We start from the raw sequence: 23,596 nt of genomic DNA, 5'->3' as shown, positions 1-23,596 counted from the left end.
TACATAGTAAGACAAGACGTAACAATAAAAAAAGGTGTATATATAACAGAGCTTTGAAATACATGAAGCAAAAATTGACACAAAAAGGGGGAAAACAGACAAAACCCATACTTTAGTTGCAGACTGTACTCCATAAACACTATCCATATACGAGGTGTAGTAATTTCAGAGTCCCACCTCACACCAAAAATAAATTTCAGGTGTATCTGAGACCAAAACCAAAGCATATTTTAAAATACAAAGAGATATCATGAGGAACAAGGAAAATTTCTTTCTTTCTTTTTTTTTTTTTTTTAAAGATTTGTTTATTTATTTATACAAGCACTGGGTACAGTCAGAAGCGCAGGAGGGTGAGAGAATTCACCAGAGCCAGAGCGGGGAGCAGAGCAGGCAGAAGGACCGAAGTACACTGCTGAGGGGAGCAGCGGGCGGCAGGAGAGGTCTGAGCGCCATGTGGGACCCTCCTCCGGTGGTCGGGGAGCAGCCGGGGATGGAACCGGCGCTGCAGAGGCTGCGGGCAGCTTCGCAACCCAGCGCTCAACCGCTGCGCCACCGGGGAGACCCAAGGAAAATTTCTTAAAAATATGAAAAACATACACCATGAGCATTTAATAAATTTTAAATAAAAACTTCTAAATAACAAGACATTATAAACAAAGTAAAACGACAACCCAATGTACAGCACTAGTTATCTGTTAAGCGTATAACCAAAATAATTGTAGTACCCAGATTATTTAAAGTACTTTTAGGGGGCCTCCCCAGTGGCGCAGCGTTAAAGCGCTGGGTTGTGAAGCTGCCCGCAGCCTCTGCAGTGCCAGTTCGATCCCCAGCTGCTGGGTGAGGGTCCCACATGGCACGCAGACCTCTCCTGCCTCCTGCTGCTCCCCTCAGCAGTGTACTTTGTCAGTCTGCCTGCTCTGCTCTCCGCTCTGATTCTGGTGAACTCTCTCACCCTTTTGCGCTTCTGACTGTACCCAGTGCTTATATAAATAAATAAATCTTAAAAAAAAAAATAAAGTACTTTTACAAGTCATGAAAAAGTCCAACAAATTATGGGATATAAATACGCAATTCAGTAAGATGAAAAGATGCTTGTCCTCACTGGCTCTTAAGGAAATGCAAATTAAACCAGATGAGATTGTTTTATGCCTATAGAATCGATAAAATTATAAAATCTGACAACTACCAGTAAAGATGTAGAACACAGGAACACTTGTATGTTGTTTTGGCAAGTCTGAATTGGCATGATCATTTGAGGAGCAATATTGCATTATGTAGTATAGTTGAAGATCTACATAGTTTATGACTTAGCAGTTCTATTACTTGAAATATACATCAGTGAAACCCTTGCACAAGAGCATAAGCAGACACATACAAGAATGTAATATTGGAAATCTGAGATAAACTCTATGTCCAACAGCAGGGGAATGACTACACGGTAGTCAAGAGTCTCTGCGTGATGTGTCACTGAAGGTTCTACGAAACTAATCACCAAAAACCATGCACATCAGGAAAAACAAAGAGCCAAATGATATCATTTTATGTAAAATTCAAAACATTCTAAGGAAATGTCCTATTGCCTTTCTCTGGCAACCTGTGGAATTGTTATACAACCAAGTGGAACCATAAAACATCAAAATCAGGATAATGGTTATTTTGGGGAGGAAGAAAAAAGAATGTTAATTGGGAAATGATACATGGGGCTCAAAATCTTTCACTAGTATTTTATTATTTAGACCAATATGAAGCACTAATAAGGCAAACCGCAAATGTGACTGTGGTGGTGGGTACATGGGTGCTCATTATACTCTGGACTATTCTGTGCGCTAGGATGGTATCATAATTGACTGTTAAGAGAAAAGCCCAGAATGGAAGTTCCCAAATAATTATCTCTTAGTGGTAGATTGATACATTCAGTTTTAGTCTTTTCTCCTATGTGTACTGTTAAATTTTCTACACTGTGTATGGCCTTAAAAATCAACAAAGTTATGTATTTTTAAAACTCACTTGATAAACACAGTCCACTGTCTACTACAAACCATTTCTTTACCAACACTTTTCTGAGTTTTGACTGGCACATGTGTGCCTACCTGGAGACACTGCAGCTAGGAGAGGACCATGTAACTAAGTATTTGTTGGTTGAAAATAAAGAGAAATAGGGTTATTCCTATACAGCTGGCACTCTACCTTTTCTCCACCCACCTACCCTTGTTAAACCTGTAATGTGATCCTGGCAAGCCTATCTTTAACCATGCAAACAAAAATAATACCATTCCTGTGGATGGGGGAGCAACAAAATTAAGGCAATTTGGGTTTTTAACCATATGCCTTCTTTGGTCTATACCTGAGAGCAAATTACCTTATTTTTTAGTCTTTTTTTGCCCCTGATTAGCCAGTATTCTAATTATGGCAGGAGAGACCACTTAATGGTTAGCACTTTGACTGAAGATAACTATTTAAGAACCAAGAACTACCAATCTTTTAAAAAGCAATTCAAGTTCATGTTAAAAATTACAGGCCAAATCCCCACCAATTAAATATAAATTCAATGCAGTATTTCAATGTAAATTTCATCAAGATTTTTCATGAAGTACAATAACCTAATGAAAAAATTCATACAGAGTAAAGGTGCAAAACAGCCACAAAAGCATAACAAAAGAACAGGGATTTGCCTTGTATCAAAATACATTTCAAAACTATAGTAATTTAAGGTGCAATATTAGTCACAAATGGTCGGACAGATAAATGGAACAGAGTTCAGAAACAGACATATATATGGAAATAAGGGCTTCCTTGGTGGCGCAGTAGGTTAAGACGCAACCTATGAAGCTGTCCACAGCCTCTGCAGCACGAGTTTGATTCCCCGGACAGTCAGGGAGCAACCCACATGGCGCAGCAGACCTCTCCTGACTCGCCTGCTACTACCCTCAGCACACTTCTGCCTGTTCTGTTCCCCGCTCTGTCTCTGGTGAATCCTCTTACTCCCCACAACTCTGGCCTGTACCCCAGCTCTTGTATGCATAAATAAATCTAAAAAATATATATATGGAAATAAGCAAAAGTCATAAAGGATAAAATTGGATAAAACCAACATAGTTTGTAACACCCATGACCAAACACACACAGACACACATAAAACACCATCAAGCAAAATTAACAAGCAATAAAGTGGGAGAAACTACTTATGTAGTCAGTACATAAACCGTGTTTTTAAATGCTAATAAATTAATATTTTTAAAAAACTCACCCAGTTGAAAATGGGTAAAGGATACAAATAAGCAATTTATAGGAAATACAAATGACCAATAAAAATAGATGCTTAGGGCCTCCCCGGTGGCACAGGTGGTTGAGCGCCGCACTGTGAAGCTGTCCGCAGCCTCTGCAGCGCCGGTTCGATCCCGGCTGGCCGGCGAGGGTCCCACATGGTGAAGCAGACCTCTCCTGTCACGCCCGCTGCTCCAGTCAGCCGTGTATTTCGTCAGTCTGCCTGTTCTGTTTCCCGGTCTGTCTCTGGTGAATCCTCTCACCCTCCCGCACATCTGGTCTGTACCCTGGTTCTTGTATAAATAAATAGGTAAATCTTTAAAAAAAAAAATGCTTAATCTTATTAGTTATCAGGGAGATGCATAAAATAAAACTTCAGTTTTGCCTATCAGAATAGCCAGAATTTAAGTCTAATAATACCCTATGTTGATAGGGAAAAAGCAGTGTTTTTATACACTACTGGTAGGAAGGGAAATTAGTTTAGCCACTCTGGAAAATAACGTGGCAGGGTCTATGATCCAGCAATTCTACTTCTTGCTATTTAATTGTAAAAAAAAAAAAGATGCAGGTTTACAGAAAGACATATAAAAGGAGGGCCTGGTGACACAGGGGTTAAAGACAATGCTATCAAGGTATTGCCAGCCACTGCAGCATGAGTTCGGTGGCCAGGGAGCAACCCATATGGAGCAGCAGACCTCTCCTGCCTCACCCGCTGCTCCCCTTAGCAGTGTATTTCGGTAGATCTGCCTATTCTACTCCCCATTCTTTCTGGTGAATCCTCTCACCCCCTGCATCTCTGGCTTACACCCCAGTTCTTATATGCATAAAAAAAACTTTAAAAAAAAGGCCATATAAGAGGGAGTTTATTGGAACATCTCTTACAATAAAGAATGAGAAGAAACCTAAGATGTTCAATAACAAAAAAAGGTCAAAAACCATTTTATGGAAGAATCCATAGCAGATCAAAAAGAACACAGCAGACCCATACTAACAAGAAAAGTTCTCCAAAACACAACCTGGGATTTTAAAAGCTGCAAAATGTAGACCTTATGAAAAACATGCATATTACACTTGTTAAGCCCCGTTCCTCCTCCAGCTGAAGTTCTGTTACCTTCAACTGGAGATATTTGAATTGATGAGCTTGGAAAAGGGTAGTAACTGCTGTAATTGTATAGGTATGTCATTTCAGAAAGATTAAGAAAATTAGCATCTGTAACTGAATTTGTACTTGCTTTTTTTCCAGAAATAAGACCACAAGTCTCCAGTTCACAGTAGGAATGAACTGAGCAATCACACATAGCTTTCATTACAGCTACAAGAGATGAATTAACTGCTCCAATTTTTACTTTAGCCTAAGTCTGACAACCTAAGTCCAAATGTCAATGTCAATTCTGGAAAAGTCAGTCTCCTAGTATTGAATTATCTTAATCAAATCACAACTTAAAAGTGGCATATTAACTAATAAAATTGGAGCTAGTGCTTCCATCTTTCATTGCAAAACAATAAGCACCCGAAATGACAATAAATTCAAAACAAAGGTACTGAAAAGAACAATAATCAACTTTGTCTTAAAAATTTTGTAATTAGAAAGTTAAAGAATCCTAGGCAAATACATGTGAAATGAAGATCTAATACTGATTCACACAATTTTGAAAATTTGGTAATGGAAATGAAGACTTGGTCTGCCCCACAGCTACACATGCACACATTTTCAGATTGATGAGGGAACTACTGAAAAGAGAAAAAGCTGGAAACAGACACACAGATGACTATGGCTAGACTTTTGCACCTAAGTCCCAAGGAATTACTAGCAATCATTTATTATCCTGGTTGCTTCTTCTCTTCTGTAAGACATTCAGTTAAGACAAAGCAGTGTGTTTCAAAGATGTGTTCACAGATCAATAGCTATCCTTAACTATTCTCTGGTCTGGTGTCCTGGTACCCTGACACAGCAGAAAAATCAAGATGACAATCACATTCCAAATTTTAAAAGGAAAAAAATTAATGTCCAAATGACTGCATTTCAGTGTGGTAATTTTTAGAATGGTTTCTGACACTCCACATCACACTAACCCAGGCACTCCCATCGTTGCTGCTTCAAAGGTGCCAGACATTAGGAACTATTTTAAAGTAGGTTATGCTCCTGGGTTCAAGGAACATGGTGCACACATGGTTGAATAGGGGAAATAATGTTATAGGTCACTTTCAATAAGAAAAGTCAGTGCTGTCCTTTCGTTCTTTTTTTTTTTAAAAAGATTTATTTATTTATGCATACTAGAGCTGGTGTACAGGCTAGAGATGTGCGTGGGTGGGGGTGGGCGGTGAGAGGACTCACCAGAGACAGAGTGGGGAACAGAACAGGCAGATCTACTGAAATACATTGCTGAGGGGAGCAGCTGGTTAGACAGGGGAGGTCTGCTTCGCCATGTGGGCAGCTCCCTGGCCAGGGATCGAACTTGTGCTGCAGAGGCTGCGGACTGCTTCATAGTGCAGTGCTTAACCCCTTGGGCCACCAGGGAGGCCCCAGTGCTGTCCTTTCCATAAAGAGGTCTGAAAAATTTTAACTCACTAGGGTGATTCACAGCAAAACTAAATAATCAGCCAGAAATAATTTTTAAAAAAGATCATTTAAGACATTTCTTTTTGTCCTACCCAAATGATGAAATATAGAATACTTCAGAGTGACTATATTAATGAAACATCAACAGATTACAGATAAACATTTTAATTGAGTAAATATATTATTTTCAAGATCTGTTTGAAATCGCACTTGTACTGTACTAATCAACAGCCAAAGGCAATAAAAAAGTTTAAAACCAAAAATATTCTGACATGAACACATGACAGGAACCGCTGCTATGTAAAGTAACATATACTGCTCCCAAGAACAATGATATTTTTAGAAGATAATTCATCTTAACATATGCAAGGACAAATCTGTAATCAAAGGCTGGAAGAAATATATATTAGTGCCTGCTTTTTAAAAGTTTATTTTACATTTTAAATACAGTATTTTCTCATAAAAAAAAAAAGCTAGAAGTGCCTAACCCCGTGGTTTCTCTATCATATATACATGAGAGCTAATGAACAGGCTGACAGATGTTCTGGAAGTTAACAGTATGGACATCTATGAGCTGGGACTATTGAATTAAATTTAAAAACACAAATTCTGCTATACCTGGGAGAAAATAATCCAGTTTCAGAACAACCAAAGAGAACAGTTAGATATGTACAAAACCAGGTATTAAAAAACAGAAAATGTAGTACATAAAAACGAAATAGCTGTATGTAGTGAACTGTATATACTGCAGCTAAACAATGGTTTGAAATCCCCCTACAAGAAGTGATTTATGATTTGAAATTTTAAAAATCTAAGCATTTCAGTAACAACATGTATAATAACAATATTACATGTATATTGCCATCTTTGTCATTTTCTATCTATAATACCCTCCCATCTGAAAACAAAAATCTCTAGACTAATCAATCACTTACACAAACTTGAGGCAATTAATCCATATTTGTTTTCAGTAAGGAAAACAAAGATGCACCTCTTTGCATTAATAAAGACATAATACAGATTAAAGCTATAAAAATTTAAGCATGGGCATATGCATTTCCAATTCTTACTAGTAATTCCAAGCTGAAATCATGTAGGATTTGTACCTAAGAAGTAACAAATTAAAAGAAAATGAACTATCTCTGGCAGTGATTTCCATATTGGTGCAATGTTGTTCCTCATACAAAGAATTATATTTAAATGATTTTATTCAGTTTAATTCAGTAGGTGCCAATTTGATTTTACAAATTCACACACTAGATGCTTGCATAAAAATGTTTTGAGATGCTCTATAAGGCCAAATCAAGACAAAGATGAATTAAATTTGTCTTACTACTGGTAGAATGAATACCAGATGAAAAGGATTCAGAGTTTGTGGATGTTTGGCTTACTAAGATGGATATCCGAAGTGTTCTTTTATCTTTATAGTTCAATTATCAATTAGACTTGAACATTCTATCTTAAGGTTATCTCAGAAAATAGTTCCCTGTAATGTAACTCTGAACTGAACAGCTGCACCCAAAGCAAAACCAATCTGGGTCATTCAGAACAAGATCAAAACAAGGTAATTTCTTTATTATAATCTGTGAGGTCTTTAAATTTTTTAAAATGGTGACCTTCAATCAAAGTCAGCTGAACCTCATGTAGACTGTTAACATAAATATTTCAAATTAGAGGGCACTGTAACTATGGGTTCTCATAAAACACACAAAACAGGCAGCAATGGACTAACCATCAGCCAAGTGGGGCCAAGGTTGGGATGTTTTATTTTGGAGACTTTAAAAATTTAACAAAGCTCATATAACTTCAGCATCCACTAATAACTCCACTGGTCAGCACCCAAAGATTGGGTGAATCTGAGGAATCCCTTTAACCCCAAAGTATTAATGCTAAAGAGTCTCACGGAAATCCTGACTCCCAACAAGAGTTCACAAACCATCAGACCAAAATCAACTGGTAAACATGGACTGCAATGCTCCATAAAAGTCAAAAGATATTTCCAAATTAAATGCTATCTTCTGCCTAACCCTAGACTCCAGACTCTGTAACATCTTTATCTAGTGTAATAGACTCTGTAGTAGACTGATTTTGACCTCCACAAAGAGTAGGAGTTATCAAACTTAAGGAGATACACTCCTCTCCCTGGATACTGGTGGCTGCCAGCATACACTTCCTCATGACAGTCCCGTCGGTACACAGGCACAATCTCATCCAGCAGAGGTTTGTTGGCATTCTTTTTGGCTTTATCTTCACTGATGTTTTCTGTGAGAAAGAACAGAGACAAGTTAATGAAAAGATCTGAGAAAAATCACATTTGCATCAAGTATTTAAACTCTACCCTCTCTTTGAGAAATTGTTAGAACTTCTCTACAACTTTACAACTTGTATGCATGCAAGCATGTACTGGCTTGTTTGTTAGTTTGTTCGTTCATTCACCTGAGCAACTGTTATGTACCAAGAGTTGTATGGGCCCTGGGAGCCCAGCTGTGAATATCTGGTGGTGGTTATATAATCCAGGAATAATCCCAAGGGCAAAAAATGAACTGATTCTACATTTGCCCCATTTAATAGTTTTTTGAACTATAATAAGAGGTCAGAAAAAAAAAATACCTCCAGTAATCTGAAGGAACAAGACACTCTGAACCAGCTTAAAAGTCTCAGTTTAACATATTAAACAGACTCTGTGGCTTCTTTCAAGGCAGGAAGACAGAGCTGAGCAGTTGCTCAGCTTTAAAGTCCTCTGTTTAGGTCAAGGTAATAGCATAAACCATAAAACTTTGAGGTTTATAATATGGCAGAGTGAATTTTGACAATATGAGTTAAAGTGATGATTGTCAATGGCCACTCAGTGGAGAAAAGGTTAAGTGGATATAACTGTAATGGGGCATCGTGGATGGAATCCTGGAATATCAGGTACAAACTAAGGAAATGTGAATATGGAATTTTATAATAATGTATCAATAATGATTCACAATTGGGGAAACTGGGTACCATCTTTGCAACTTTCCTGTAAATCTAAAACAATTCTAGAATTAAAAGTTTATTTAAGAAAAAACGACACTTTTAAATAGGCCCTAATTGGACTTCTCTATCACAGCAATACTTTTTTTTTTGTGTGGGACCCTTGCTGGCGGCCGGGGAACGAACCGGCACTGCAGGGGCTGCAGGCAGCCTCCCAGCCCAGCACTCAACCGCTGCGCCACCAGGGGAGGCCCTATCACAGCAATACTTAAAACTAAATGTCATTCAGTTGAAAATGAAAAATACAGCATCATTCAAAATGGATGCTATTGCCTATAAGACTATCCACGAAACAGGGCCTCCCCAGTGGTGCAGCAGTTAAGCGCTGGGTTGCGAAGCTACCCGCAGCCTCTGCAGTGCCGGTTCGATCCTTGGCTGCTCCCCAGCCACCAGAGGAGGGTCCCACATGGCGCGCAGGCCTCTCCTGCTGCCCGCTGCTCCCCTCAGCAGTGTACCTCGGTCCTTCAGCCTGCTCTGCTCCCTGCTCTGGCTCTGGTGAATTCTCTCACCCTCCCACAATTCTGACTGTACCCAGTGCTTGTATAAAATAAAATAAATAAATCTTTGAAAAAAAAATTAAAAAAAAAAAACAAACAAAACTATCCATGAAACAGATTCAAGGCCCAAATTCTGTTCAATAACTAAAGGTTATTGGAATAGATGAACAATGCATCTTTCATCAATTTAAGATTTGGGACCTGTGACTAATAAAGAAAGCAGATACATACACAGCAGGAGGACTGCTTACTATCACTTTTCATCAGAGAAAACAAACTCCTGTATCTTTCAAGACTTAATGATGAAAAACAAAGCAAGAAACATGAAAACTAGGCTCTTTCCTCCTGCTAAACTGAGCTAACAGGATACCTCCTAAGATGCACAATATGGGCAAGACATGCTGAACAGCAGCCTCCATTAGGAAGCAAACAGCACATGGACAAATGCAGTTTATAAGCAAAATCTTCAAACAAGAGAAAGTGATGCTCACACTAGGTAAATAATTTCTGGGTGCAATAAATCTTTACTGTTGTTGCTGTTAATACAGAGGTTTTAATGGATTGCTTTTAGTTGCAAATCATTTTATTGTCAGGAAAGACACAAGGACTGGTAGTGCCATTTTCATTTGAGGAATATCATATCAGAGCAAAGGGCAAGGATGTCAAGGTTCTTTCCTCTGCACAGGCTCTAGGTATGGTCCTTTCCACTAGTGTTCTTCCCAACATCAAAAACTCCAAAACAACGATCAGTCGAGGAAGTAACCTCTTTTTAGAAGATCTCCAACAGGCAAGCCAGCAGAACTATATTACTTCAACATACTTTGGAACAGAGCATTCTTCCATATATTTTTTTTTTTTTAATAGAGGCATGTTTATTTATTTATTTGTTTGTTTGTTTGTTTTTGTTTATACATGCACTGGGTACAGTCAGAAGCACGGGAGGGTGAGAGAATTCACCAGAGCCAGAGCGGGGAGCAGAGCAGGCAGAAGGACCGAAGTACACTGCTGAGGGGAGCAGCGGGCGGCAGGAGAGGTCTGCGCGCCATGTGGGACCCTCCTCTGGTGGTCGGGGAGCAGCCGGGGATGGAACCGGCGCTGCAGAGGCTGCGGGCAGCTTCGCAACCCAGCACTCAACCGCTGCGCCAGCAGGGAGGCCCTCTTCCATATTGTTAACAAAGCTCTAAGACAATAATTTGCAAACAGAGAGAAAACTTTCCTTTTCGGATGTTTGCAAAACATCTGATTTTTAATTAGTCTTTGTGATACATCTAAAAGACCAAAGCAGAGCTTAACCCCTGTCCTGATGTTGCTGAGGGACAACTACGACAATGGTAGTGGTACCTGCTCTACAATCTGCTCAGGTCTCTCACCTCTTCTGTGATCTTTCATGCTTGTATATTTTCTTTCTGGTTCAGTCAGTAGTATCTGTGGGCAATGTTTTACCCTTTCTGCTAATACTCAGAAATTAAGAGTGGAAAACAAAATGCCATGTAAGACTAAGCAGCTCCTAAGTGACATAGGCCTGTGTGTTTCCATATATGACACAGAAGGCCCAGTGTGTGGTATGGTGCAGGGTTATGACAGAACTGCACATCTCAAAAGCTGGTCGAACTTTTCATTCATTTTCCTCCTTGTACCTCAATTCACTACTTCTTTAAAATTATCCCAATATAATCTTGTGAAATAATATTACTAACCTACTTTAAGAACTAGTAGTCTGTTACCAATCACCTGAAAACTTGGTTAATTTCAAGAACTGAGAAAGTGGGGCCTCCCTGGTGGCGCAAGGGGTTAAGTCTCAGCACTATGAAGCTATCAGCAGCCACGGCAGCATGAGTTCAATCCCTAGCCAGAGAGCAACCCACATGGCGCAGGACACCTCTCCTGTCTCACCTACTGCTCCCTCAGTAGTGTATTTCAGTTAATCTGCCTGTTCTGTTCCCCACTCTGTCTCTGGTGAGTCCTCTCACTCCCTGCACCTCTGGACTGTACCCCAGTTTTTGTATGCATAAGTAAATAAATCTTAAAAAAAAAAACAAAAACTGAGAAAGTGCTTTGTCATCCTTACAATCATGGCACTCCTTCTATATATCACAATCAAGTCGACAAACATATAAGAATTTACCACTAGGTCTGCGTAAATATTCTGAGTTCTAACTTTTCTGGGTAACAAAATTAAGGAGACCAACTTTTTCAATAAATAATTCATTTTATAACCTATTGCCTAATCCAAGATAGTTCAGACTGTCCTTGGAAACACCCAATTTTGTCAAGTTAGTCAAAGAAAACAAAAAATTTCACTTTAGTAAAGTAGGAATTTTGAAAGGGAAGGAAAATTGAAATTTTTTTTAAGGCAGGATGTTCTGGTGAGTTTCTGCATTTACATTATAAAATCTTTGAATAACAACTGAAAAAGCAATGATCAAAATATAAACTTAAAGCTGGCAGAATTTCTTACAAGCTTCTATAAAATTTTTCAAAATAACCTCACACATCTAGCTTTTCAACACATGAGGCTGGAAGTAAATAGTATTCAGAAAGCAATAAAATAACAAATTGTCAAACAGACCTTCTTCAGCTTTCAAAGAAATTCATAACAGGGCCCTAATCCCCTGCTAAGAAATGGCCTCTTTCATAACCTTTTCAGCCCAGCCCTGTCCCTGAAGTGTTCATCAGGAAGCATAAGGTTGGCTGACACCTGAACCACTGCCATTTCTGCCAACATACAACCCAATAGCTACTGAATATAGACAAATGGATCTACCTTCCTCTTCCTCGTCATCATCGCTGGACTCACTGACATGCACGCTGACAGCAGTGTTTGGAGAATCTGTCCATTCAAAATATACCCCAAACCCAATGTCATAATTGTCTGTAGCAAATTCCCAAAAGAGGTAAGATCCTTCTTCATGGGTGGGTACTCGAACAGTGACGACTTCTCCACGGCCTACTGTAATCACGGAATCTGCATCCTGACGAATCTTCTCTTTAAAGTCTTTGATCTGGGGTCGTGTCCACATGGATGGAGCTGCTATTACTGGAAGAGATTCTAAAGGCAACAGGAATTACAAAAGCTAGAGAAGATGAGCCTTCACCTGCAGGCAGCAATATTTGCAGAGGACCAGTGTCCCAGCTACATTTAGGCACCCAGTGCAATATGGAATTGCAGTAAGGGTTGCCTTAGATGATCTACCTTTGATCGACAACTCAGTAATATAAAAGCCTTTCGGGCAAGTCTCTCCACAAATTACTACATTTAACAATGTCAGGTGTGTTCAGAGGTCATCAAAAAACTTCAATTAACAAATGCAATCTATAATCTTACAAGTGATTTTTTTCCAACACTCTACATACAGGATTTAAGAATGACCTTGGGAATTTTCTAACTGGAGCTAGAAAACATTTTAAAAAGAGAGAGAAATCTGGATTTAGGAGTAAATTCACTTTTGGATGTAGACAAAGAAAGCTGGGCCCTGACTTCAGTCTCTCAGTTGAAACAGTCTCCACACTATTCAAGAAAAAGAAAAAGAAAGGAGAAGGAGAAAGTAGAACGAAGAAGGCAGGCAGGAAGGAAGAAGTGTTTTGCTCTTAGAACTTTGCTTGAGAATTATATAGAATTCTCTCATAAGCTCCAATCGAGGAGGGTCATCAGAGTCAAAGAGACAGGTAACTAAACTTGTCAGTGAGTTTCTGACTGCTTTTTGTTACTGGGTGTTCTTGAAGTCTTTACTCTGTTCCTTTTGAATCGCATCAGATGCTCAGAGGTGATTATAAAAGACGCAACCTATGAAGCTATCCGCAGCCACTGCAGCACCAGTTCGATCCCCGGCCAGGGAGATACCCACATGGCACAGCAGACCTCTCCTGGTTCGCCCGCTGCTCCCCTCAGCAGTGTATTTCAGTTAATTTGCCTGTTCTGTTCCCCATTCTGTCTCTGGTGAATTCTCTCACCTCCCCCCACACCTCTGGCCTGTATCCCAGTTCTTGTTTACATAAATAAATAAATCTTTAAAAAAAAAAAAAAAGTATTACTGAATAAACTTGGACAAAACCGTTTCTCAGTAGGGGTATGCCAATGTTTTAGTTTATCAGTTTCCCCAACTGAACCTCACAATTTAACTTCTTATGTTAAATTTCTGCTACTTTAATAAAGAACTTTCATAAAAACAAAAACAGTGTTAATAACAACAATCCTTACCTTTGAGTATACCAAAGCTTTAAGGTGCTATTCTAAAGGAACTCAAACAGAAAACTCAGGAAGGAGTAGAACCACTAGGGACTGAGTAAAAAGGGTGAGGTCCTGCATACTGAACAGTACCTACGTGCACTGGGACTATCAATAGGTTTTCCAGATTAGGTCTCTGGAATTTGAACACACCAGTAAACTTTTACTAGGAGAAGAAAAAAAGGGGGGTGGCAGATAAACCAAACCAAACCATCGGTAGATTCCAATGTCTTTCTGAAAGCATTTTGCTACATGTTTTAAAAAGACACAGAAGATCTATGAAATCAACTTTCTTATGAACCATACCACCATCCCTGATGACCATCAATGACATGCTCTTCTCATCCATCCTACTTAGTTAACCTCTACTCTTGCTTTAGAGCCCTCAGTTCAATTGTCCCTTCCCCATGAAAGCCTCTGGTAACCTCTCTGAGTAGGTCAAATCCCCCATATTACATGCTCTCACTAATGTACTGTGTCACCATCACAGTACTTAACCTCGGCTCCAATTTATGTTTTATGTGTGTTAATTTGCCTGAACATTATATACCCTAGCACACAAAAATCTCTAACTGCTGAATGAATGAACTGCCCATGAAAAGCTAGTAGAGATTTGAAAAACTCTATTTTCTTTATAGTAACATGGTACTTTTTTTTTTTTTTTTAATTATAATACATGGAAGTCAATCTCCAAGATGGTCCCTGATCACATGATCTTCACCTTTGGGTATTCATGCACTTGTGAGGTCATCATACACAGAGCATTAGGGTTAGCATGTGTGATCAAAAGAAAATATTAAGGGTGTTCATGTATTACTTTCAAAGTTGGGGTACATAGGGCACTGCCATTTTCAACCTTGTTCTCTTTTGAATTACGTGGTCTGGAGGAAGCCAGCCACTGTACATATTGAGGCGTATCTTGAGGACACTGAGGCAGCCCTATGGAGAAGCTTCAAGGTCAAGGAATTGAGACACCCCCTGCCAAGAGTCAGCACAACTTGCCAGCCTTATGAGGGAACCATCTTGGAAGCAGATCTTGGCCTCTCAGTCTTCACATGACTATAGCCCGACTCAACATTCTGACTACAACTTTATGAGTGACCAGACCCACTACTCAGCTGGAACTTATCCTGAATTCCTGACCCAAAAGTATTATGTGAGATAATCAACTTTTGTTATTTTGGGCACAGTTTGCTACACAGCAATAAACAATATGTATAACAAGTCAATCCAAAGTATCTGAAACACCTGATTTGTTCCTTTACATAACCGTAAGGTCACCAGAAGCACCAGCTTCAGACTAAAGAAAAATAATGAACACAAGTGTTCAACTCTCACAACTATGTAGTTGCTCTCAAAAGCTTGTTAACCTGACTTTTTGACTTTTGCTTTTGTCAAGTTTGAATTGACATTTGGATGAACACACGTGCCAAACTGTACCTTTTGGTCCATTCTCTAGGACTTCTTCTGCAGTTTCTGGCTCAAGTTCTTTTTCAGAGTTGTCAGTGTGGGTTTTGGCCTGTCCATTAACTGACATCATATCACTTGGTACAGCTGCATTCACTTTTGATGATGTAGACAAAGATGGCCCAGTTACTGCTACTTCTTGTTGTTTCTGTAGTGCTGCCTACAAGTTGAGAAAAAGTGAAGAAACACTGATGAGAAAGGTTAAATGGCACATTTACTATGGACTGTCTCTTGAACCTATATTTTTGCCCTACCAAAGCACTGGACTCCAAGAAATTACTAGTAAATTTTATCACATTTATCCTATCTAATAATGAATATTAGTAGTACAACATCAAACCGAAAGATAAAAATGACAAACATGGACAAAAAACTATAATGGAGAATCACATTTTTGTGATCAATTAAGGAACTTAATTAAGTAGGTAGAAATAAGTGGCCTAAAATAAAACTTATAGTTAGGACAAAAACTGAACACAGAAACATTTATTCGTAAAACTGACAGAAAATTCTGATAAAATTCAGATACATAAAATTTTATTTATTTATTTAAAGATTTGTTTATGCATACAAGAACTGGGGTACAGGCCAGAGGTGTGTGGGGAGGGTGAGAGGAGTCACCAGAGACAAGAGTGGGGAACAGAACAGGCAGACTGAATGAAATACACTGCTGAGGGGAGCAGCGGGAGTCAGGAGAGGTCTTCTGTGCCATGTGGGTCACTCCCTGGCCAGGGATCAAACTCATGCTTCAGTAGCTGTGGTTAGTTTCACAGGTTGCGTCTTAACCCCTTGTGCCACCAGGGAAGCACAGATACATAAAATTTTAATCAGGAAAATTTAAATTTGGTAGAAGTAAATGGTCACAGAAAAATATTCACAAAGGGAAAAGCTGTAATTGGTAAAATGTGATATGGGCCTTTCAAAGTAACCAACAAATCAAGTATACAATATGAACAAAAATAATTAACACTTCACTGTGAATTATAGAGAAAAACTTTGATACCGTTAAATGGAAAATTATTAACCAAGTTGTAAAAAATATTGACCTAAGAATTAAGTATGCATATGAAATTTGAAGTCAACTACTCAATGAAAACTTGTTACTGTGTACATAATTATGATTAAAATATGTATATTCATAAATATGGAATCAAAATATTTTGAGTTAAAACAGAGAGTAAAAACATTTAAACACACAAGACAACTATTTTGGAACATTCCCCTTCTATAACCAGGTATTACTACTACTAAAAATACATAAGTATTATTTAAGCAACTTTAAGAGAACTTTAAATTGAACCATAACATACACACAGAATCATACACAAAGAAAAATATACTACACATTAAGAGTACAGTTTAATCAGTTTTCATAAATCAAAAGTACCCATTTGATCAACACCAAGACCAAGGGTATTGCATTCCAGAATCCTCCTTGGTACCCTCTTCCACACAGTGTCCTCTAGCCCCAAGGGTAACAACTATTTTGATTTATAAGACTATAGATTTGCTTTGCCTGTTTTTGAACTTTTTTTTTTTAAAGATTTGTTTATTTATGCATACAAGTACTGGGGTGTAGACCGGGGATGAGAGGATTCACCAGAATAGAGTGGGGGAGCAGAACAGGCAGTCTACTGAAATACACTGCTGAGGGAGTAGTGGGTGAGACAAGAGAGATCTGCTATGCCATGTGGGTTAACTCCCTGCCTCAGGATCGAACTCAGGCTGCAGTGGCTGGTGATAGCTTGATGGTGCTGAGACTTTAACCCCTGTGCCACCAGGGAGGCCCTGTTTTTGAACTTTAGATAACGGGAATTATATAATAAATGTTCTTTTTTGTATCTGATTTCTTTCACTAAACATTATTTTTTGTGAGGAACATTCATCATGTCATAAGTAATTGCATTTTGTTTGTTTACATTGCCGTAGGATTTTTTTATGGGTGAAAATATAAAATTTATCCATTCTACTGTTTATGACCATTTAGCCATTTAAGTAACTTCTTAAATTAAAACACTAAAGCCATAAGTGAGAATATATTTTTAATAGTTAAAACTATATAGGAAAATAAGCCTCTATAATCTCGTGGTTTAGGGATAATAAGATTTTGGCATAACTGTATACCCATTTACTTAATATATTTACAAACCAATTACTTAAAAAGCAACACCTCTGCTGCTACAGCAGAGCTAGTAATATACTTAATGAATTTAAAATACCTTCTTCCAAGACCTAGATTCTAAGTAATTTTCAGGTTTCATAGAAAGAGTACCAGTTTCCAGAGAAGTGCATACAACCAAGACAAATCAGCATACTGAGAAGATTTACTACAAGAGCAAAAAAAGCATTTCTGTTGATGGTCCAGCTCAAATAGACCCCCTCTGCCCATCCCACCACCAGTAAGCCTTTCTTGAAAAACTCAAACAGAATGAACAACTTTCTTCTTAAAAATCCCACTACCCATGAATATACATCTACTATATATAATAGATTATTTATTTATATTATTGCTCTTCTATATCTGAGAAATTTTGAAAACATAGAAACAATGTAATAAACACCCATGTAACTGTGCCTCCAAATTAGTGTGTTTACAGTTTGTCATTTTGCTCAGTGTGTGTGTATATTTATATAAACATATATATATATATATATATATATATATATGGGGCTGAAGTTTCCTTTTTTCCTTCTCAGTCCCTTTCCTTTCTCCTCCCAGAGATAACCAATCAATTTGATAAATCAAGTTTGATCCCTGTAATCTAAATTATGGATATTAGTTCTGTTTTCAAAATTGTTGGTTTTGCTCTAGCATACCTTATTCTCATAAGTGATAGCACCCTATAAATGAGACAGTATGTATGAGCTGTTTTATTAAAAAATACCTCAGTGCTCATAAAAGAAAAGGGGGTGATAAGCTAATGTAGAAACAGGCATTAGAGGACATAAATAAAACCCCTTAAAAATACTGATGATCTTGCATAAACTTAGGTTTAATACCTTTGTCTTCCAGTCATGGAATATTATGTAAAAGCAGTGCTTTTTAACTTCTCACTAATCCAAAAGGTTCAGGGGAAAAGGTTTTTTTGCTATGGATTAATTTTTCAAGAAATTTAAAGAACTTGGCAAGACAACAGATTACTTCCTTTAACAAGAAATGTTGAGTAACTATAATGTAACACTCTACTTCACTAAGATTTGACAAATGGTATACTTTATAAGTAAAAATCATTAAGCACAACTTATCTAGATTAACTTTAAGGTAGCATTTTAAAGTGGCTGCAAGAGGCTAAAAAAAAAAATTGGGGCTCCCTGGTGGAGTAAGGGGTTAAGTTAAGCACAGCACTGCAAAGCTATTCGCAGCCTCTGAAGCATGAGTTCCATCCCCAGCCAAGGACGTGACCCACATGGCACAGCAGACTCTCTCCTGTCTCACCCTCTGCTCCCCTCAGCAGTGTATTTCAGTCAATCTGCCTGCTGTGTTCCCCACGCTGTCTCTGGTGAATCCTCTCACCCTCTGCACCTCTGGCCTGTACCCCAGTTCTTGTATGCATAAAAAAATAAATCTTTAAAAAAAAAGAGGTAAAAAATTTATGTGCAAACAGTTATTGTCCATATGTACAGAGTACATCAACAGAGAAATAATTATTTTTTCATTTTCCTGATAGTTCTGTAAGCTTAACAGAAAAAGTAACAGGATTTTATATTATTAACTGAGAGGAAAAGCAGAAAAACCACAGGAGCAGGTAACTTGTCTGGGATCAAACAAGATGAAGCAAAGCCAGAAAAGAATCCCAACTATTATTCAACCTCTCACTCCCATGCTCTTTTCCCTAAACGTTATTCTCACATGGAAGCAAAATAATTGGGGAGTTATAAATGAGCAGCGATTAGCTATGGTACCTACACAAACATTAAAACACAGCCAACCTGGCTCTGCAGAACCAGCTGATGACCTAAGGGAACAGGGTTCTTCCACTGGAAGCTTCTGGGCCTATGCCAGTGCACTTCATAAAGAATGTCCTTTGACTAATGCTAGTTACCCCCAAGTCCTCATGATTCCAATAGCACTATTAGAGTCAATGTCAGATTCACTGGAATGATAGTCCATATAAATCCCAAATGCCCTTATGACAAAGTAACAGTGACCATATCATTTGCTGCTTTAGTATCATATATTGTATAGTTTCTTACGTAATTGCCAGAATGAAGTCTCCCTTAATAAAGGTCACCTAAGTTGCTTTATACCTAAAAGCAAACTAATGCAAAATTATTTAGCAACTGTTAAAATAAAAACGTGGATTCCAATGACACTGAATAAACTCTCTAAGGCTGAATTCTGGGGTTGTCTATCATACCTGTTGCTGTGCAAGCTGGACTTGATACAACTGCTGCATATACTGCTGATAGTGCTGCTCCTGCAACTGGCGGATGAGAATTTGCTGCTGTTCGTAGTTCCCTGGGTACTGCTGGGCCGCATACTGCTGGAACTGCACGGCAGTCTGCGAGTTTAAAGCTGCCATTATCTGCTGCCTAAAAACATCAAAAAATATATACTAGTCTGACTACAGGAGATGGTTCATGACAAAATAAAATGTCCTTTTTATTTACTTTTATAATCTATAACTTAAAAAAAGGCTAGTAATGTATATCCATTAGCATGTGGTCCAGGCCCAGAAGAAAGAGTTAAGAAACTTAACTTGACCTTTAATCTTTTAATTGGGTTTTTCAAGGAGAATATGGGTAGGAAAGGGAGAATAGTAAGCATGTCATCATCCTAATCTCCACCACTTACTGCAACCTTACTCTGTGCCACTCAGTGTTCAAAGCATCTATATGAACTAACCCACTCAGTTCTCACAACCACTGTTTGAGGTAGGGTTGTACAAAGGAGGAAGTAGAGGCATTCAGTAACTTGCTGGAGATCACACTGCTCAAAGATGCCAGAGCCAGGCATCAAATCTAGGTAGTTGGGCTCCAGCCTATACTCTTTATCCATAAGGCTCTAAAAGCATGGAGAACATCTACGGTGGAGATGAAATATCTAACTGTTGGCCATGGCTTCTCTACCTAAGATGAGAAGCAGTAAGAGGCAGAATAATAGCTAAAAAATGTTATAAGTGCCTGGGAACTATAAATAAGGCAATGAAAATTTGACTGTCTTTAACCTTTAATTTAAAGTTTGCCTGAAAGAGAACACTAAAAGTAGTATCTAGTTTAGCGCTATTAATTTCTGTTCTACAATACTTCTATTTTCTTTTATAAAAGAACCACATACTTAACTCAATTATGTGAATAACTTTAATAAAGACCTCAAAGCCATCTATTGTATTAATAGATAAATTTCAAAGCAAAACCTCACAAACTCCTGAGTAGAATATGACACTGAGTCTATTGAGGACACCACCATTACCCCTCAAAAGAGTAGTATTCACAGTTTCTTTCCAAAATAGAATGAAGTCGTAGGCTGGCTTGAGGTTAATACGGACATTTTTCTGAGGAACTACTCAGAAATAAGTAGATTGCCATGTTTGCTAGTTTAATCTATGTCACGCCACTCCTAGAGCCCCAGTTTTTCTTTCCTACGGTTTTAGAGAAGGTAATTCCTTTCTCCTTGTATCTACAACTTGCTCTTGAAGAACCAATTCACAGTCCCTATGGAATAAGAAATGGTTTCAGCTCCCATATCTATTCCTGTACTAGGAATCGATATGACAGGGTGGATAAACTAGAATCTGTCATGGAAATTTTTCACTGGGTCTCTCAGGATTCCAGCCAGTTTCTGTCAGATACACGAGAACATGTATGAACCCAGGCAAGGAAAGACAGTCTTACGCATGCCAAAGCAGAAAGCGATGACTTGAAGAAAAGAGGAAGAATGAAACGGAGACTTAAACTGAGAGAAACAAAGACAAGAGATCATGTGGACCCAGAGACAAAGCAAATGACCACCTTGGTTCCCGTTCAAGTCCCTGGGTTCTGAGAGTTAATCCTAAATCCTTCCAGTAGATTCTCTTTCTGCAACCAAATAATGCTTAAATTAAGCCCTCTTTAGTTAACAGATCACTGGTACAAATGGCAAGTAGCTAAAAGTGGTCAGCCATCATTTATACAAATCACAGAATTATTCTAGGACACACAAAGGTTAAAAAGTCAAAGAACACTGCGGCAGTCCACTTCTCATTCTTAAAATATAAGTCATACAACAAGCTTACTTTTGCTGCTCCAGCCTAAGCCTTTCTTCTTCGACTCGCCTCCTCTCTTCCTCCTCCTGTCTGAGTCTTTCCTCCTCTTCTCTCCTACGTCTCTCTTCCTCCTTTTGTAGACGTTCTCTTTCTTCCTCTTCACGCCGTCTTCTCTCCTCCTCCTCTTTCCTAAAAGGTAAAGGACAGAGAGAATGAACCCTACACAAAGAATGCTGTTTAAAAATAAGGAGGGAGCCTCCCCTGGTGGCGCAGCGGTTGAGCACTGGGCTGCAAAGCTGCCCGCAGCCTCTGCAGCACCAGTTCGATCCCTGGCCGCCGGCAAGGGTCCCACATGGCGAGCAGACCGCTCCTGCCGCCCGCTGCTCCCCTCAGCAGTGTGTTTTGTCAGTCTGCCTGTTCTGCTCCCCGCTCTGGCTCTGGTGAATTCTCTTACCCTCCTGCACTTCTGACTGTACCCAGTGCTTATATAAATAAATAAATCTTTAAAAAAAAAAAAAATAAGGGGGGCCTCCCTGGTGGTGCAAGGGGTTAAGACACAACTTAGGAAGCAATCCATAGCCACTGCAGCACGAGTTCAATCCCCAGCCAGGGACCTACCCAATGGTGCAGCAGGCTTCTTCTGACTCGCCTGCTGCTCCCCTCAGCAGTGTATTTCAGTCAATCTGCCTGTTCTGTTCCCGACTCTGTCTCTGGTGAATCTCACCCCCCACACACACACCTCTGGCCTGCACCCCAGTTCTTGTATGCATAAATAAATCTTTAAAAATAAAAATAACTTAAGGAGCCTCCCTTAAAGGGAAAGTCACAGCACTATCAAGGTATTGTCAACCACTGCGGCATGAATATGAGCTCGATCCAGAGACAGGGAGGTGACCCACATGGTGCAGCAGACCTCTCCCATGTCACCCACTGCTCCCCTCAGGAGTGTATTCCAGTCAATCTGCCTGTTCTGCTCCCCACTGTTTCTGGTGAATTCTCTCACCCACCCCCCTTATCCGCACTTGTGGCCTGTACCCCTGTTCTTGTATGCATAAATAAATCTTTAAAAATAAATAAAATAAATCTAAAAAAAAAATAACAAGACCTATCTCCCAATGTAAACTGATGCAACCTTTTGGGAGAACAAAGTGGTAATATTATTAAAATTTGAAACATATATACTCCCCTAGTAGAGACATATATGGTGACAATATACAAAGATCATGACAACAATAATTAACTGCTGCACAGCAACAGAAATGTCTGCCAGCTAAGATACTACTAAAATCACTATGCTGTGTTCATAAAATAAAAACTCAAGCCATTCACAGCAACATGGATGGAACTGGAAGGGATTATGCTCAGTGAAATAAGTCAGAAGGAAAAAGAAAAATTATTGGATGGTTTCACTTCTAGGAGGAATACAGGGAAACCAAAAAAGGGGTAGGGAAAGGAGAAAAAAATGACAAAACTAGCAGGCAAATATAAATTAGAGACATACAGCAAGGGAGGGGAGAGAGAGAGATCAAAACAGGGGAAGGAAGAGCACAAGAGACTATGGTGATGGTTCACAGGTCACTGGTGGTGGGAATTTTATGGGGATTACACCTGAGAGGAGAAATCAAACATTGTACAAAAATGAACAACAATGCAAAATATATATATATATAAAAGTATATTTAATAAAAAAAGTAAAATAAAATCATTATGCTGTGCCCATACCCTGATGATTCCCCATGCTCACAGTATCACAAGCTTTTCCTTCTTACTACTGATGTAACTGCAGTTAAATTTATGTGATAAATTTAGCAATACATCTGCTTTACCAGCATTAAAGTCCAGGCTACATTAGGGCAGAGACTGTATCCCAACAACTACAGCCTCAGGATTTAGTACAGTGCTAGACAGAAGCAGCACTCAACAAAGAGTAATCCACCCTGAAATGCCGTGCAGCAATTGAAAAAAAAAAAAAAAAAAAAAAAAAAACAACAAACCTACGTGGCTTAATATGTAAAGACATTTAATAAACAGTCTGGGAAGATACAAATTAAATGTGTCAGTTATTATCTATGAAGCATAGGATTACAAGGGAGATGGAAGGAAGGTTTTCATTTGTGTTACATATATTACCATAAGAAGAAAATAATTTATGTTGCCTGTATTTGAGTATTATTTCCAAGTGTGTAGTTTGTTTTGTTTTTTTGTGGGACCCTCCCCGGTGGCCGGATATCGAAGTGGTGCTGTAGAGGATGAGGGCAGCCTCGCAACCCAGCGCTCAACCGCTGCGCCACCAGGGGAGGCCCGTATGTAAAGTAATTTTAATATATAAAGTTTTTTTTTTTTTTTAAGATTTATTTTTATTTATTTATACAAGCAC

General features: G+C 38.8%; 1 protein-coding gene across 1 annotated transcript in view; it reads right to left on the bottom strand.

Annotated features, from left to right (window-relative positions):
• Positions 1 to 5,973: 5,973 nt before the first annotated feature.
• Positions 5,974 to 23,596, bottom strand: part of ACBD3 (acyl-CoA binding domain containing 3) — a 38,326-nt gene continuing 20,703 nt past the window's right edge. Inside the window, exons 4-8 of the mRNA XM_037510347.2 lie at positions 21,250 to 21,408; positions 19,393 to 19,567; positions 15,008 to 15,194; positions 12,107 to 12,391; positions 5,974 to 8,086 (exon numbers count right to left, since the gene is read on the bottom strand). Coding sequence (XP_037366244.1) covers positions 7,878 to 8,086; positions 12,107 to 12,391; positions 15,008 to 15,194; positions 19,393 to 19,567; positions 21,250 to 21,408 — 1,015 coding nt within the window. The 3' untranslated portion in view covers positions 5,974 to 7,877. The remainder of the gene's footprint in view (positions 8,087 to 12,106; positions 12,392 to 15,007; positions 15,195 to 19,392; positions 19,568 to 21,249; positions 21,409 to 23,596) is intronic.

The sequence above is a fragment of the Talpa occidentalis genome, unplaced genomic scaffold (assembly GCF_014898055.3).
Source record: "Talpa occidentalis isolate TD23 unplaced genomic scaffold, MPIMG_talOcc4v2.1 talOcc4.14, whole genome shotgun sequence".
Taxonomy (NCBI): Eukaryota; Metazoa; Chordata; class Mammalia; order Eulipotyphla; family Talpidae; genus Talpa; species Talpa occidentalis.
Note: the sequence above shows the minus strand (reverse complement) of the source record. Positions and strands in the feature narration are given on the sequence as shown.